The 15,820-nt window shown below is 35.1% G+C and overlaps 1 protein-coding gene across 1 annotated transcript in view; it reads right to left on the bottom strand.

The window, feature by feature from the left end:
• ANO4 (anoctamin 4) overlaps nt 1-15,820 on the bottom strand; it is a 63,704-nt gene that overhangs the window by 40,157 nt on the left and 7,727 nt on the right. Inside the window, exons 3-7 of the mRNA XM_007439739.3 lie at nt 12,584-12,720; nt 11,381-11,539; nt 8,037-8,137; nt 3,085-3,129; nt 111-242 (exon numbers count right to left, since the gene is read on the bottom strand). Coding sequence (XP_007439801.2) covers nt 111-242; nt 3,085-3,129; nt 8,037-8,137; nt 11,381-11,539; nt 12,584-12,720 — 574 coding nt within the window. The remainder of the gene's footprint in view (nt 1-110; nt 243-3,084; nt 3,130-8,036; nt 8,138-11,380; nt 11,540-12,583; nt 12,721-15,820) is intronic.

Below are 15,820 nucleotides of genomic sequence, written 5' to 3'. Positions count from 1 at the left end.
TCAGAATATAGAGTTTGAAAAATTCTGAAGCAGTACAGTATCCCATTTTTTACTGAAATATAAATAAAAATATTTTCCCTTTTCACATTTGCCCTGTTTATAACACTCACTGATGAATCCTTTGTTGACTGAATGGAGCAGTGTAGCAGTCATTTTCTTCCAAATCTGGCAGCCTTTCCTTGTCCAGACTCATTGGCTTTCTAGGTAACCATCCTCGAAACCTGCTTAATTGCTTCTCAATTCTGCAGGAGATGAAAAGGAAGACCAAACATAAAGATATCAATACATTTAAATGGAAATAAGCATTTTTATACATAATTGAACATTTTTATGGATACAGGAGATACTAAATGCAATACTTTTCCAGACATTAATCACAATTAAGCATGGGCAATTAACTTTGCCATGACTAAACAGCCTATACGTGTGTGTGTGTGTGTGTGTGTGTGTGTGTGTATAAAGTTGTCAAACTAGCTTGTTTCAGAACAGATAGCAGAGAATGATTCTTCAGATCCATCTCTCATAACCACATCTTTGCTTTGCCAAACACTTTGAAAAGGAAAAGGAAAGGAATAAAGCATGTAGATTTCTCTTCCTTTTAAAAGTCTCACAGATCTTCAGTTCAAAGGGCTGGTCAGAGCTTTCACGATTGTAGAAAGTAAGAAAAGATGCTATGGCAATAATCTCAGAATGCTTTCTCCACTAATTTTTAGCACAAAATTTCAATATAGCCCATTTATTAGCAATTTCATTTTCAAAAGGTTTAACTCTTTGACTGAAATTTTAATCTTAATTGAAAAACCACAGTAAATAAAAGACTTCCTAGAGCTATTATGGAAAGGTCTGGCAGCAGAACTTGAGGGAAATGATTTTGCTTCCATTTTCAACCTGCTCATATATCACAGAGAGTGATTTTAAAAAGCATTGCTCTCTTAGTTTGTTTCAGTAATACTTGTTTTGGTCTAACTAAGTGATTATGAAATGTAATACTAAGTGATTATGAAAAGCTAAGCAGGGTAGTATCTGGTTAGTACTTGGACAGGAAACCCTCGAAAATTTAGAAGTGGAGGCTAGTCTGGGAAATAAATATTGTGGAAGAAAACAATATTATGGAAGAAAACAAATCACTGCCAAGAAAGCTGCATGAATGTACCAATGAAGACACCAAGAGCTGAGTTTTATTTATTTCAAAGAGACTCAACACTTATTTGAGTATGTTACAAAACATATGAACTCCCAGAAGGTATCATGCAAACTGGTTTTCCATTCCCAGTCCCAAGACTCTGAGCTTGCTTTTCAATTAAAGCAAAGTAGCTAAGGAGACTAGTCAGTCACTATATATTGTACTGTCCAGTCAAGTTTGAGGCTGTGCAAATAGGATATACAGACAACATAAACTAATAGCCACTGTTGATATTTGTTCTCTTGTGTTACATTGTACTTAAGATTAATGGCATTAACATCAGCGACATTATGATCTATATAGCAAATTATGAATGAAGCAAATTACTGTGCCATAAAGGGTGAAAGGTGAAAAAAACCCCAAACATTTCATGATATAATAAATAAGAATAGAACAGGGCAATTTGTGGGCCTCCAAAAGTTATAGATTGTATCTTCCATGATAATGCACCATTATCTACACTGGCTACAATTGATAGGAGATAGAGGGATGTTCCCCATTTCAGACCTAGAATTGTCTGAATGTGGTCGTCTGAATACCTATTCCTAGCTGAAATGTGCTATCTGTATTCATAATTTATCATTTTTTTTGTAGGATTTTTTATATTATTACTTGGTGAATACTGTGTGAAATAAATTTACTTTAATCATAATTTATTTTCCAAACAAGTCTGTATCTTGTTTGTTTCGATCATATATTCAGTGAATCTCTAAGGTGCAGCTCTTTAACAGACTATTTAGTATTTAATTTCATTTACCAGAAGTATTCCTATCTCCATTTTTTTTTGTTTCTTTCAAAATTTCCTACTGCTTTTATCTGTTATGCTTTTAATCATCAAACTTTGGCTTCTTAAGGAAAAGAAAAAAATAACAAATTTAAGATGGACAATGGGAGCTTTTCTCTAATAGTGAAAAGCAGATGCAAAAACTCCTTTTTATCTTAGGAACCAGCTGGAAGAAAAAAATTAATAGCCCCTAAACCTAATCTCTACCTACAAACATCCAAATACCGCAAGCAATTGTATTCCCTGTGACATTCCATGGAAGTGAACGTTGGATTTTGAAGAAGCAGGATAGGAAGAGTATTGACTCCTTTGAACTTTGGTGTCGCAGAAAACTCTTGAGAATACAATGGACAGCCAAGAAAACAAACAAATGGATTATCAAACAAATCAACCCAGAGTTCTCACTAGAGGCACAAATGGCCAAGCTCAAATTATCATACTTTGAATATATTATGTGGAGACCTAGCTTTCTGGAGAAGGCTTTGATGTTGGGAAAGGAGGAAGGAAAGAGAAGAAGACAACCAGCAGTAAGGTGGATGGACTCAGTTACAGTGGTGATGAGTTCATGAATGGAAAACCTGAAAGACCAGGTTAGGGACAGATCATCATGGAGAAAATCTATCTATATAGTTGCTAAGAGTTGACACTGACCTGATGGCACATAATCAATGAATCAATCACAACCTACAACTGCTAATTTCATTAATGGTCTCATATCCTGTTTGAGGATACAACCAAGAGAATTGCCATTAGGATGGTGCAAGTACTTTGGATTTAATCTCAAAAAGCCCCTTTAATGCATGCAGGAGCATGAACATAGCCCCTTCCTGTAATTTCTTAAAGAAGCCACCCCTTACCTGAGATTATACAGGAGCTGGGAAGCCTTCATAGCCATGTTACAGACCTTTAGGTTAATGAAGTGGTATGCAAATATTATCATCATATTTGAGAAATAAATGGTAATGTCTGGAAGAGCTCAGTTAAAAATTATCTTTGTAATTACTGCTTTTGCAGAAACAATATTTTTGTTTGCAGATTTTTCTTCTGTGATTTAACTTTCTGATTAAACTGAATTCCAAAACAAACAAACAAACAAAACCCCCAAAACCCCACTAACCTGTTCAGGATCTTGTAGCGGCGATGCAGGTAATAGATTTTTCTCCTGGAAGAACAGCAAAAATGAAGCCAGTCGAGAAGAAAACCCATCGTCAGTTACAGTATGAACTAGCAAGGAAGGAAAGGAAATTGAAGATAGAATCCTGTAAGAGGTGGAAGAAGAAACTAAAAAGAGATTAACAGCCAGAACCACCAAAAACGTCCTTGAATAGTGTCAGGTCTTGGGGAAATTGTGTGTGTGTGTGTGTATGTACACACACATACACACACATGTATGTATGTATATGTGTATGCATACATGTATGCTCATTACTTTCCTTGTTTCCAATTAAGTCATGCACCTTGATGCATTTTTTGTTCAATGAATCTTGGAACCTGAAACTAAATAAAATGCTAAGCTTTTATATTCATAATAGATGAATTTAAAGATGAGAATATAAAAGAAAATGCCACTGGGAAAATCCTTAGCACTAAAAGATTGTTATAATTATACCTGCAGTACATGTACAGGTGATGCTGGTGCTAGTGATGCAGTTTTCAAGAGGTTATTTTCACGCACAATAGTAGTGTAGTGATACTGAGGCATGTAGTAGGTGTTTTCCGTACCAGTTTTTACATTTCTTATATCTGTGATGTGAGTGTGAGACCACGTTGGCTAGAATTGCTTTTGCATCCTCCATTAACAATGTGACATAGGAGGTTCATGCGACAGTGCTACTAATTCAGTTTAGTATTATGTGCAAAATTTTGTGCTGAAGAGAAAGTAAGAGAGAGAGAAGATAGAGCACAAGATATTTCTGGCATTATGGGCTGAAGGCCAGTTGCTTAACCAAGGGCAAGCAGCAACATAGTAGGGGCTTATTCACACTGCCACCTTTCCCAGTGACCATATGGCCAGCAACCATTTTGAGGGCAGGAATGGAGGACATGGCTTTGTACTCACCCCCTGCCCACTGCAGTGCAACCTCTGGGCATGTCTTCCTGCTCCCCTTTCAAAGTCCTGTTGCCTGCTTCTTTCAACTCAAACACTGCTGTCTGGTTTCCCCATAGCGCTTTAATTTATTCTAGGCCAACACTTCACTTTGATTAGCTACCTTGCAGAGACAGGATCACCCCCTCAAGTGGCTCAGTGTTTGTTGCCTTGGAGGCATTCTGGAGTTATAGGTGAAAGATGGTGAAACAGTGCATTGGTAGACTTATTTAAAACAAACAAACAAAAAAAAGTCCAGTGGAAAAGTCACTCAGGAAAAGAATAATAGTCATTAAAAACATTTCTGTTAGGCTATGAATCAGCAACCTTCTGTATCTCACATATGCTGTGTAAGTGTTCTAATCACTTGCACTATTACTAGTAATAGTTCTGCAACTAGTGGAGTTAGAGACCACTAGAGAGCATGGGAATATAGAACTTTTCATTTCAATGCTGTTTGTTGTATCTGTACATGTATGTGTGTGTGTGTATGTGTGTGAGTATACACACATACACACTGCATACACACAGCCACTCCTCATTAAATGATTACCTCACTCATGCGACCATTCACAAATATGATGGTAATAAATGGTAATAAAAAATTCATTTTCCAACCAATGTGCATATTTACAACCAAATTTCATGCACCTGACAACACCACATGCCAGAGTGAGAGTAACACTGGTGAAGCTGTACAAGAGAACTTTATCTGAATGAGATGGCAGCAACCAGTGATTTTTGCAGCATCTCTCTCTCTTTTAGTCACGTGTTCACTAAGCGACCATTTCACTCAATGACCTGGTTGCTGGAATGGAACGCAGTCGCTAAACGAGTGGGTATATATATACAGTGGTACCTCGGGTCACGAACTTAATTCGTTCCGTGACTCTGGTCGTGACCCAAATTGGTCGCGACCCAAATCAAATTTTCCCATAAGGTTCAATGTAAATACGGTTAATCCGTTCTGACCCCTCCGAATTTGGTCGCCAACCGATTTTTGTTGCAACCCGAATCAAATTTTCCCATAAGGTTCAATGTAATTATGGTTAATCCGTTCTGAACCATATGTATTTTTTTTTTTAAACCACAAAAATATGACACAAAGCACACTACAAAGAGAGAGAACGCTAACCTTGCTCAACGCGACTTCTGGCGTGGAGGACAGGAAGGCGGGTGGGGAGGCGGTTATTGCTTGGAGGGAGAGTTCCCCTCCCTACAGGAAGCCACGACCATGTGTCACGGCAGGGAAAATGGCCGCGGATCCTGTTCATCACCCGATCTGGTGTTCACAAACGGAAGCAAAATTTTGCGAACGATGCTGTTCGTGACCCGAATTGGTCGTGAACAGAAGCGTTCGTGACCCGAGGTACCACTGTATTCAGTTTAGCTTTCTAAGTATGAAAAATGATTGGCAATTGCTTTTCTGGTACAGACAATTAGGAGGACTCAGCAGCACAGCAACTGTCCAATGGTAGCCTGCAGTCTGGACAGAATACCTTGCACATGAATGGATCTCAGCTTGACCAGAATGTTCATAGGCTGATCTAGAGTCAAGCTGGCATGAGAACAGGACAGGAGCAGCTTAAGTATGGATATGCTCCCAGACAACTGAAATTAGAAATTCTTTCTAGATGTGTTGGGATTAAAGCTATCATCATCTTACACTGCATGGCTATTGGCAGCTCTGGTCCAACACATCTAGGTTGTGCAGCTAGATTGAAGAAAGCTGCTCGAACCTCTCGGTTCCTGCTGCACAGGTCAAGTCTGCTCAACTAAGATTTAATTTTAAATAAAAACAGAACTATAAATTGATAACAGTCCCACTATATTAAGAATAGGTCTTAAGCTCCAAAAAAAATTACCTCACTATTTAAGGGAAGAAGTATTATTAAGAAAATTGAGATGAAATTGTCATAGGGCTTAACTAAAGATTATTGTATTTCAAAGTCTATAAGAACATTACATGCTTAACTTAGCTGAGAAACGTAGTTTGGTTATTAGAAGCAGAGATGTCTTTTCCTTTTTGTATGTCAGAATTGCCCATGAAAAGGAAAAATGCATAATTTGTTTATGAAATTCACTACTATAATATGAGATGATAGTTACTAGAGTAAGTCCTATGCAGGAGATCAAGTATAGAAATAAACCAAATGGAGAGCTACACTGAGCAGAGAGGCCTCATATTTATTGGGCCTGCTCAATTTCCACACATTAATTGGCTTTTCTAATCTAGTACTCTATCATAAAGAGCTTATCATTTGGGGAACTTGGTACAAGCACTCTGTCCCACAAGCATCACAGATGCCCATATTCATGAGTGTGTGCACCATCATTCTGTAAGTGAATTCCCAAGTGTACTTCTAGAGATCTAAACTCAGAGGAGAAAAAGCAGTAGCAGATGGACAACACCATCATATTCTTTTCATAAATTTCCCCAAAGCATACTCTGGTTTTTCTTCAGATCATATACCTTTTTCCCCTTTTACTAAAAATAGTTGGAAACAGAATGCTAGCCACAATACCCTTTGGTCAGATTCAAGCAGATATATGCTTTTAATAAATAAATGTTTATTTAATTTGCAAGACATAGTTGTTAAACTTATACACAGACACTTTATTATCCAAACCTGAATAGTTTTTATACTATGAATAATAAAATCTATTAATATTATTAATAGATATTTTTTAATATTATATGTGATATTTTTCAGCATGTGTGAATTTTTTTTATTCTACATCTCTCCATGCTATTTTCCTTAATGTACCTTCTACTATACAATGCCCCTTGCAAACAAAACACCTGATCACCTTTGCTCAGGGAAAAGTTTGCAGTAAAAATACAAAGTATTTATTTAAGGGTTGTTTCACAGAAAAGCCTCTATTTTTCATAGCACAGAGTATGTGTGGAGCAGAAAAAGGTGTAATTTATAATGCAAAGTCTGAAAAGACAAAGCAGTAGAGTGCACTCATCTAGATAAATTGATTTTATAATCATATTACAGTTTGAGTTTGAGTTATAATAATTTTAATTCTTTAGAATTCTAGTTTTGCTTTTTATATTTAAGTTTGCATCTTATAATGAAAATCCAGTCAATACTGAAATCATTACAGTTTTAATTCCAACATCACATGTTTGCAGGAGGGAGTTAAAATTTTAAAGGTCATTTTTTGCAATTAGCTCTGCATATTAATAGCTATTTAGAGCCTAATTAGATCAAGAAACTTTACATAGTGAGAATTTAATTTTTGTTTAGTGTAGTGTATCCTTCTGAAAGTTGGATTAATCATATTTCTTTTAGAAAACCAATATAAATCTATAGAGGTGACAGATGAACTAAGTTATTATGTTATTGTTAGCCAGCTGCGTGTTAAACAAAAATATATTGAAATGCCACATTTCTCAAACAATATGAAGTAGGAATCAATTTTAAGAATTACAAATATATTCTTGTAATGTATTTTATTTTAGAAAAAATTATACACAGTTAAACATACCAAAATTGTCATAATTATGTGTCAAATTAATTTGGCCATTATTGAAACACAACATGTTAACAATTCTTCTTAAAAATAACATAAATATTTAATTTCCTCAATGTGAATACTTAAATATTTAGGTGAGTTTTGTTTCTAGTGATGCAGCATACATCATGGCTGGTCATAGGCAATAAATATGCCAGACGCATCTCAGACAGGCCCTTTCTGTGTAGCCACACATCCTTGGATGTTCATCACCTTTCACTGATTGCAAAGAAATGCCCATTTAAAAAACAGCAGGCGCGATTTTACAGGGGCTCCAGCAGTGAAGAGGCTAAAGGACAGAATAGCCCATGAAACTAGCAGCACTGCAGAATGTACCATATTAAGTCAAAGTCAAAACGGAATCAAAATTGCAGCTAAATCATAATTACTTCAATTGAATCATAATCACTTCAACTTCATGTTCATGGTAAATTTTCCCAGAATGTAATTCAACCTACCTGAAAGGCATTCTTACATTCATAAGTTCTGCAAATTTTCCCAGTACTTCCCAAGGGGCATGCAACTTCACAAAGATGATATCACTGTTTGATGAAGATGACTGCAACAGAAAACAAGTTAAAGAATTTCTCCTGAATACATCAATATAGAACAAAAGGCATATTACTTTATCATTCCTAAATTAAACAGATTTTTAAATTTTTGTTTTAAACTTCTGCAAACCTTGGGAATCTCCCAATCCTGCTGATGCTTCTTTCTTGAGGGTAATACTGTTTTAGCTGTTAACAATAGAATAAATTATTCCAAAGCATTGGTGAACAAGGAAAAGGTCTGTTTTAGTGTGGAAACCATTTAGAAAGTAGGAATATGATAACCCTAGAAAAATTAAACAGAATATTTTGAAAGTATCCTACAGAACAAACTGAAACAGTTTTGATATATTGTTTAAAAATCATAGAAGGTTTAAAAAATTATTCTCAAATACTTTCTTAATTTAAGTGGTTACATTTAAATTACAGTTAAGAGTGTTGATGGCCACAAAATCGTCTTTTAAGACCCAAGACTAATTTACTTCACGTGTTTCATTCACAGACTCATTAATGCAATGTATGAAAATCCCATTCAGAACCACCTTCCTGCAAGGTGATAAGATTGCAAGTTGTAGAATACTGGAGAGCTTGTACAAGTAATTATGCTTGTAAATCAGCTTTAGCATAGTACAAATGTTTTTGTGATTTCCAGCTTGAGAATTCCCCAATTCCTTCATCATAAATTGATTTCAGAACACTGTTTTAATTATTACATACTCAATATGGTTGTGCAAAGAGTTGAAAAAGTGATTAAAGTCTGTACGAAGCACCCTTTGAAAGCTGCTTCATAAGGCATCATGCCTACTACCTCCTGTTTTTAAAACTGAAGCCAAACAGGCATATTGGCTTGTTTTGCATTGATCCAAGCCTCTTAACTAGAACAAAGAGAAGTGATTGAAATTACAGTAAAACCAAGTGTGTAGGTTTTAAATCACATATATTGTGTTGCTCTTTTGAACTGATCAGATTTACTATTGAATTATCTAGCTATCATGCAGTTATAGGTATATTCAGGTTTATTAAGTGCATAGCCATAAGCCATTACACAAAGCTTTCACAAAGCAAGACACAAAACCATAAATTTAGTGTTCACTTATTTAATACAAAGTATACAGTACCTATATGAACAACATAGATATTGGTTTTGTGTTTGTCTGTGTGCTTTTTATAATACATTAAATTCATTCAAGCTCTGGCCAGAAAGAGTATTCCCTAACTTGGAATCAAGCAGTGAGTACACTTTCTAATGCAAGTACACCGAGTACACTTTCTAATTCATACTGTATTTATGAAGACCACAAACAGACAAGGGTGGTCAGCATATTCTGAGGGCCATAATGGAATACAAATGAGGAGATAGTCCCTTTCTAAGAAGGCAACAATCTAAGGCAGGTTGTTGTGTGCAGCAGAGTTACAGTTTCCAAGCAATCTCTAAGGAAAGACTCACACAGACTGTATTAGTTAAAAATGAAGACTCACACAGCCACATCAAGATCTAGGGACATCTGCAGCTGGAATACTATATAAAATTCCAAAACACCATACTTGAAAAAGGACAAGAACTAAAAAAAGTTCACAATAGGGCAAATGAAATGATCAAGGAACAGGTCAGCATCGTTATTATGAGGAAAGGAAAAGAACATTTGGAATGTTTTAGCTTAGAATAAAGGTGACCAGGAATAGGGTCATGATCAACAATGGTATGGACAAAATGGACAATATTTTTTTCCCCTCCCAAAACACTAGGATCATTGGTTATCTAATGAGGTGATTGGAAGGAAATATAAAACGGATAAAAGAAAGTACGTCTTCGCACAGCACATAATTATCACAATGCCAATTCATGCAGGAAGCCATATGCTAGATCTGGTTTGTTTGTTTGTTTGTTTGTTTGTTTGCCTCAGAGCAAATAATATGTGATCTGAAGGTGGAGGACATTAACATCAGTCCTTTGTCATGATCAGGCCACTATTTGGTCCCCTTGAAACTCACGTCCATCACTAATCTTTGTATGTTGCCATCTAGCAGATAATAAATAGTATCTAGCATTAAGTACTAGCAATTTATAGTGTTACTGTATCTGGCAATCATTGTTGACGTTATAAAGTCTACCTTCATGACTGATGACAGGATGATGGAATTACTAGTGCAGAAATAATAATTGTGAATGAAAAGGGAGTCTATTCTCTAAAAAAGGACAGCACCCAACTCCTCTTCATGGATAATAACTTTTGTTCAGCTGACTACTATGGCATATAAGGAAGAAAGAAAATTAAAGGACCAAAATAAATTGTGTTTAAAATAGAGTAAGAATACCAATTTAAACAACTTGGGAAATGATGATTCAAAAACAAAGCGAAATAAAGTTATATCCAGGATAATATATTAGCACAGAAAGTGTTGAATATGACTGAAAAGTTCTACTTAAAACTTTAGGTAAAAAAAAAATTAAATTGAAATGTTTTGTTGTCCATCATTCACCCTAAAGAAAATGTCATCTTTCATGGTTTTTGTTTTAATTACATTTTTACATAACCGAAGCCCTGCCATTCAAACACATAGGGATGGAGGTATTAAGCCTGGGTGAATCCCAAAGACAGATGGCTAGAGGAATTGAAAACTTTGAAGGGAGATCCTTTCTTAAACAGAACAAAACAAAAACCTAAGCTGGTTTGAGTAGATCATGAAATGATTATATTGAACTTATATAAACTGCTTGTTTACATCTCTTACATGCAATATTTAGGTAGTTTCACCAAACCCTGAAAGTTTTCACAGTATTATAAATATTCAAAACATAAAACTGAAGGCAGTCAGAATGTTGGATGGTTACAAAGGCTACCCAGTGAGTCCATGGGCTTTTGAAGGCCACCATTCAGCCTTAATCTATTCATCAGCTTTTGTCTTACTATATAAAGTCTGATCCTTGAGAAAATTTACAAAGGCCCATCCTGGATATAACGTTATTTTGCTTTGTGTTGGTTGCATATCAGATTTCCTGTCATGTTGTTATATGCAGTTGGAGTTTCAAATATCTAACTTTCCAGACCTCATTTTGGATCAAGTTTTAAGTCAAATCAGAAAGCCACTGAATCAGACTGAGATAAAGCAGGCCATTGCTTAAATCACTAGATTCTGTTTAATCAAATATATAGGTCAATGCACATATTTAGTTAATGTCTGACCCTCTTGAAATCAGCTATACTGTATGTTATAAATTGCAATGAAATACTCTTGCTTCCAAGCCCCCCTACCTCTTTCTCCATCTGAAGTCCTTCTGCTCTGATATTTCTTTCAAATACTTCCCTTTTCTCTGCTTGTGAGTTAGATTTTCTGTACACCAAGATATAGTCAATCCGACATTTTCCATCCCTGAAGTATAACCCACTGGATTTATTTTTTCCTGGAATATCCTGTAAAGGCAGTTAGTACATTCATCAAAAAAACACTAGGGCTTTAACAGTGTTGGCTAGCAAAGGACTTCAGAACAAAATATCTGAAAACTGCGAATATAGCTCACATAATAACAGAACAGAACAGAATTTATTAAAACACATAAGAAACTTCCATATAATCATGTCATATGTAGTTGTGATCATCAGACAGTGGCTCTCCTATTGCAGCTATTTTCTGAGTGTGCCTATTACATGTTTTCAAAATTTCATATCTTCTGTCCCAATTGGTGGCCCTGCCAGTTCTTTTTTTAAAAATAACTTAGATCCATTATAATTCAATATTTAGCTACTGAATTATTATAATTATAATTCTTAATTGTAATAATAATAATTATTATAATTGAATAATTAGCTATTCCTCTGAGTAGAATCTTCCAGGCTTGTACATTCTATTTAGGAACATTTATTAATTGTTCCTTCTCCATGGATACTCTGGGAGATGGTAGCACAGAGGCAACCTTTCTCTGCAACCCTTTGGAATTCTTTTTCCCACAAAGTTAGAATGGCTCCCTCCATACTTGTGTTTCAGAAACAGGTAAAGGCTGTTTTTCTTTATCATGCCTTTGGAGGATATGTAAAAGAAATGCTGGCTTTTATTTTGTTCCTGGAGGTTATGATTTTCATGATTAGAGGTGATTATTCTACATTTGTTATTTTATTTTTAGTAGGCTGCATATAAATAGCATTAAATAAATAAATAATTTGTTATTCCATGCACTGCTTTAATATGCTTGTTTTATTTTAGACTGTCAATTATATGACATGGCAAATGTTTATTTTCAACACAAGAATTAGCTATGCTGCCTGGAGGGTCTGGGGATGCAATTCAGCACATAACCTGAAAGATACAAGAATGATGAAAACACTGTGATTTTATAGCATATTGAACCTACAGCTCTGTTTGAGAAGTAAATTGAGAAGTACGGCATTATTAACTCAGAGCTACCTTACATTCTACTTAAAGGAAACCCATAAATAAAATATTTGTATGAAAGTTCTTACCTCTTCAATTGATTCCAATCTGCTAGTATCATCTGAAGTACTAGTCAAGTTACCATGGTGAAGCAAAGACTCATCATCTTTGGAAGAGTTTGTTACTCCTTCTAATTCATCAAAGATAATATTGACATCCTTAGCTACTGAAAAGCAATGATGAAGAACTAAATGTTGGTGCTTTAAGTAATAAAAATATCAACTCTATGTACTTCAAAACTTTTGGAAATCTTTTCAAAACTACAAAAGGATGTGGCATGGAGGAGCTCAACAGGACAAGGCTGGCCTTTGTAATAATTATATAATGTGTGTCTATTATAACAGATCATGTTATGTGAACAAGCAGAGCATCTTCTAAGTCACAGTGATTCACGCATACATGCTCTGTGTTTTGACCTACAGTACAGCTTTTAAGTCCATGATAAATCATGGCAACCATGTAGCTTCGTAATATCTGACAGGAATTCTAGTGTCTGTTATTCATTTTTATGTCCACCCTACAGAATTTATTTTCCAAGTAGTATAAGACATAAACCCATTTTCTTAAAAAAGCCTTAAAACTGTACTTCAAAATAGTGTCAAACTTTTATATTTGGGATAGGAATACCTTCTATTGATTCCATTTAAACAATATAGTAATAACATTTCAATACATTTTTATTTTTCATTCATGAAACAAACAAAAAACAACCAAATAAATGATAAATAGTGTTATATGCATGATCAAGCTGATCCTAATTTGTTACAGGGAAACTTTTTTATCCCCACTTCCAGTTAATCTGCTTCATGTTTATTCATGTGTATTGTACACAATTATTGCAGAATGCCAGCTTGGGATGTATGCATATGTATAAACACCAGTTATTTCAGAAAAGCGAAAAATGAGCCTTGTATAAAAACAGGTGGGATATAATTCTAATAAATATTTGTCAGGTCTAGTCCTCTTATTCACACTCATAGGTATATCTATTAAAATTTATTTGCCAGTATCAGGTAAATATTTAGTCTCAACAACTATTCTTTGTTTCTAAAAATGATTAGATATAATATGAAGGTTTTTTTTTTGCTTTGTTAAACAGTGATAATTATAGCAATAAATACATAACAATAGTGTAAACAGAAAAAAGGCAAATGTCAAATACATCTTTTTAAGTTATATAAAAATAACTATAACTAAATATATCAATTAACACATAACATTATAAACACATACAGCAAAACAAAAAAGAAAAAGGGAAGAGAGAATAGGAAATGTATACTATAGACAATTGATCAAATGACTCATAAATCCTCTTCTTAAACCTCTCTTGACAAAAGGCTACAAATTTGACAAACGGCATGTACTATATCAGCAATGGACTGCTAGCAGCTGTCATATAGTTTCATCTTTACATCTGTTAGTATTCTTCTGACTAGCATCCTATCTCACTTCACCCCTGTGCATGAAGGATCCATAGTTCTTAATATCTTGGTAAATTCCAAATATTAGAGATATAGGAAAAGAGATTATATGTTTCTTTGATAATCAGCAATCTCTCAAAGGTCATGTTGATAATTCTTAGAATTTCAAAGCAAAATAGGACAAGCCAAACCACGTGAGTTAATGTTTCAAGTATTTTGTTGTAGCTCCCATAGCAACCCTTATGGAATGTTATCTGCGGGGGTTCAATATACAGGAACCAAACTTTTTTGTTGCATTAACTGCATTTTAAGATCAGGAGAGACTACTTTTACCATTTTTAAAACATCCTGCCATTTTGCCAACATTTGCAAAAACAAGTTATTGAAGCTTATTCTACTTTTTGCTCAGGGAGAATGGGAATTCTGACATGCCTCATAGTCAGGCCTTAACTGTATTTAAAATTTGGATAAGACTGAGAATGTAGAAAATCAGATTCATATTTTCTAACAGGCACTTGAGCATTATGCAGACTAATCCCACTAAAGAAAATTGCTTTATTAGTTTATGAAATCATTTAAATATTGAGAATGAATAAAAATAAGATGTGTATTTTAAAATATAAATCAGTCTCAGAGTTAAATCAATCATAATTACAATTGTTATTTAGCTGTTCAATCTCTTTCAGTTCCTCATGCCCGTGGACATAACCTCACCAGGATTATCTGTCACTAACTGCTTCTTTGAGTTGTTGTAAATTCTGGTTTGCGTCATCAGTGATAGTCACCTTATCTTCTGTCAGCTTCTTTTTCAGTAGTCTCAGATTTTTTTCAGGCATCAGAGTCTTCTCCAATAACCCTCCCTTTCATATTTTGTGCCCAAAATATTTAAGGTTTAGCTTCATTATAAGAGCTTCTAGTGAGCAATCTGCTTTTATTTTATCTAATACTGAATGATTTGTTCTTCTGTCCAAAATATTCTCAACAGTTTTCTCCAGCACCCCAATTCAAAAGCGTCAAAGGATTTTTTTTTAATCCAGCCTTTCTTTTAGTCCATCTTTCACAATATGGCACTTTATGCTAAAATATTTTGTTAAAGGTGGCTTGGAAATGGTTTAGAAATCACAATGGTTAGGTTCACTTGGCACACTAAACTAAAGCCAACAAAGACACTTTATCATTATATTAGTTTATTTAGTATGTCTATACATTCAGGTGGTGGTAAAGAACAAACCGTAATTAAATCTTCTGAAGAAGATTGTGGGAGCATTTGGGTGGCATGAGAAGGTTGGCAGTGGGATCTGCCCAGTGGCTAATGCAAATGCTGGTCTGAGTCCTGTGGCTCTTGCGAAGTTTACCATCTTGGGTGGCCACATTCTTGTCTCCTTCAGGGACTAAGGACTACAACTGCAGGGAAGTAGAAAATCTACTTCCCTTTTTTGTCTGTCTTAGTGCTTGTCATTTCTGCATTTACAGGGGAACTGGATATTGGGAATTAAAGGGTTTTTTATCATGTTGTTGGATGGATGGAAGAGAATAGTTACTTTTTTTAATCAGGGAGGGCTAAGAAGAGGATTTTATCTCTTTTCTGTATGAGAGGCAGAGGAGGGCAGGTGTGGCTTCCCCTGGTCACTTCACTCCAGTCTATAGGGATTCTGAATGGTTGTTTCAGATTGTATTCATCCTGGTAAGAACACACTGGATTTAGGGACACTTGGATGTTGTAGTAATGGTAGGAAGGTGGCTGATCTGATTAGTACTACTGGCCCACTGAGTACCTATGCAGAAATGAACCAGGGTCTTGCTAGGCAGTCTGTGCTGTGATAGTTGGCATTATCTGGGATTTTA

The sequence above is a fragment of the Python bivittatus genome, unplaced genomic scaffold (assembly GCF_059951505.1).
Source record: "Python bivittatus isolate LINGU-HERP-01145 unplaced genomic scaffold, Pbiv_v1 ctg000330_np1212, whole genome shotgun sequence".
In the NCBI taxonomy this organism is placed as follows: Eukaryota; Metazoa; Chordata; class Lepidosauria; order Squamata; family Pythonidae; genus Python; species Python bivittatus.
Note: the sequence above shows the minus strand (reverse complement) of the source record. Positions and strands in the feature narration are given on the sequence as shown.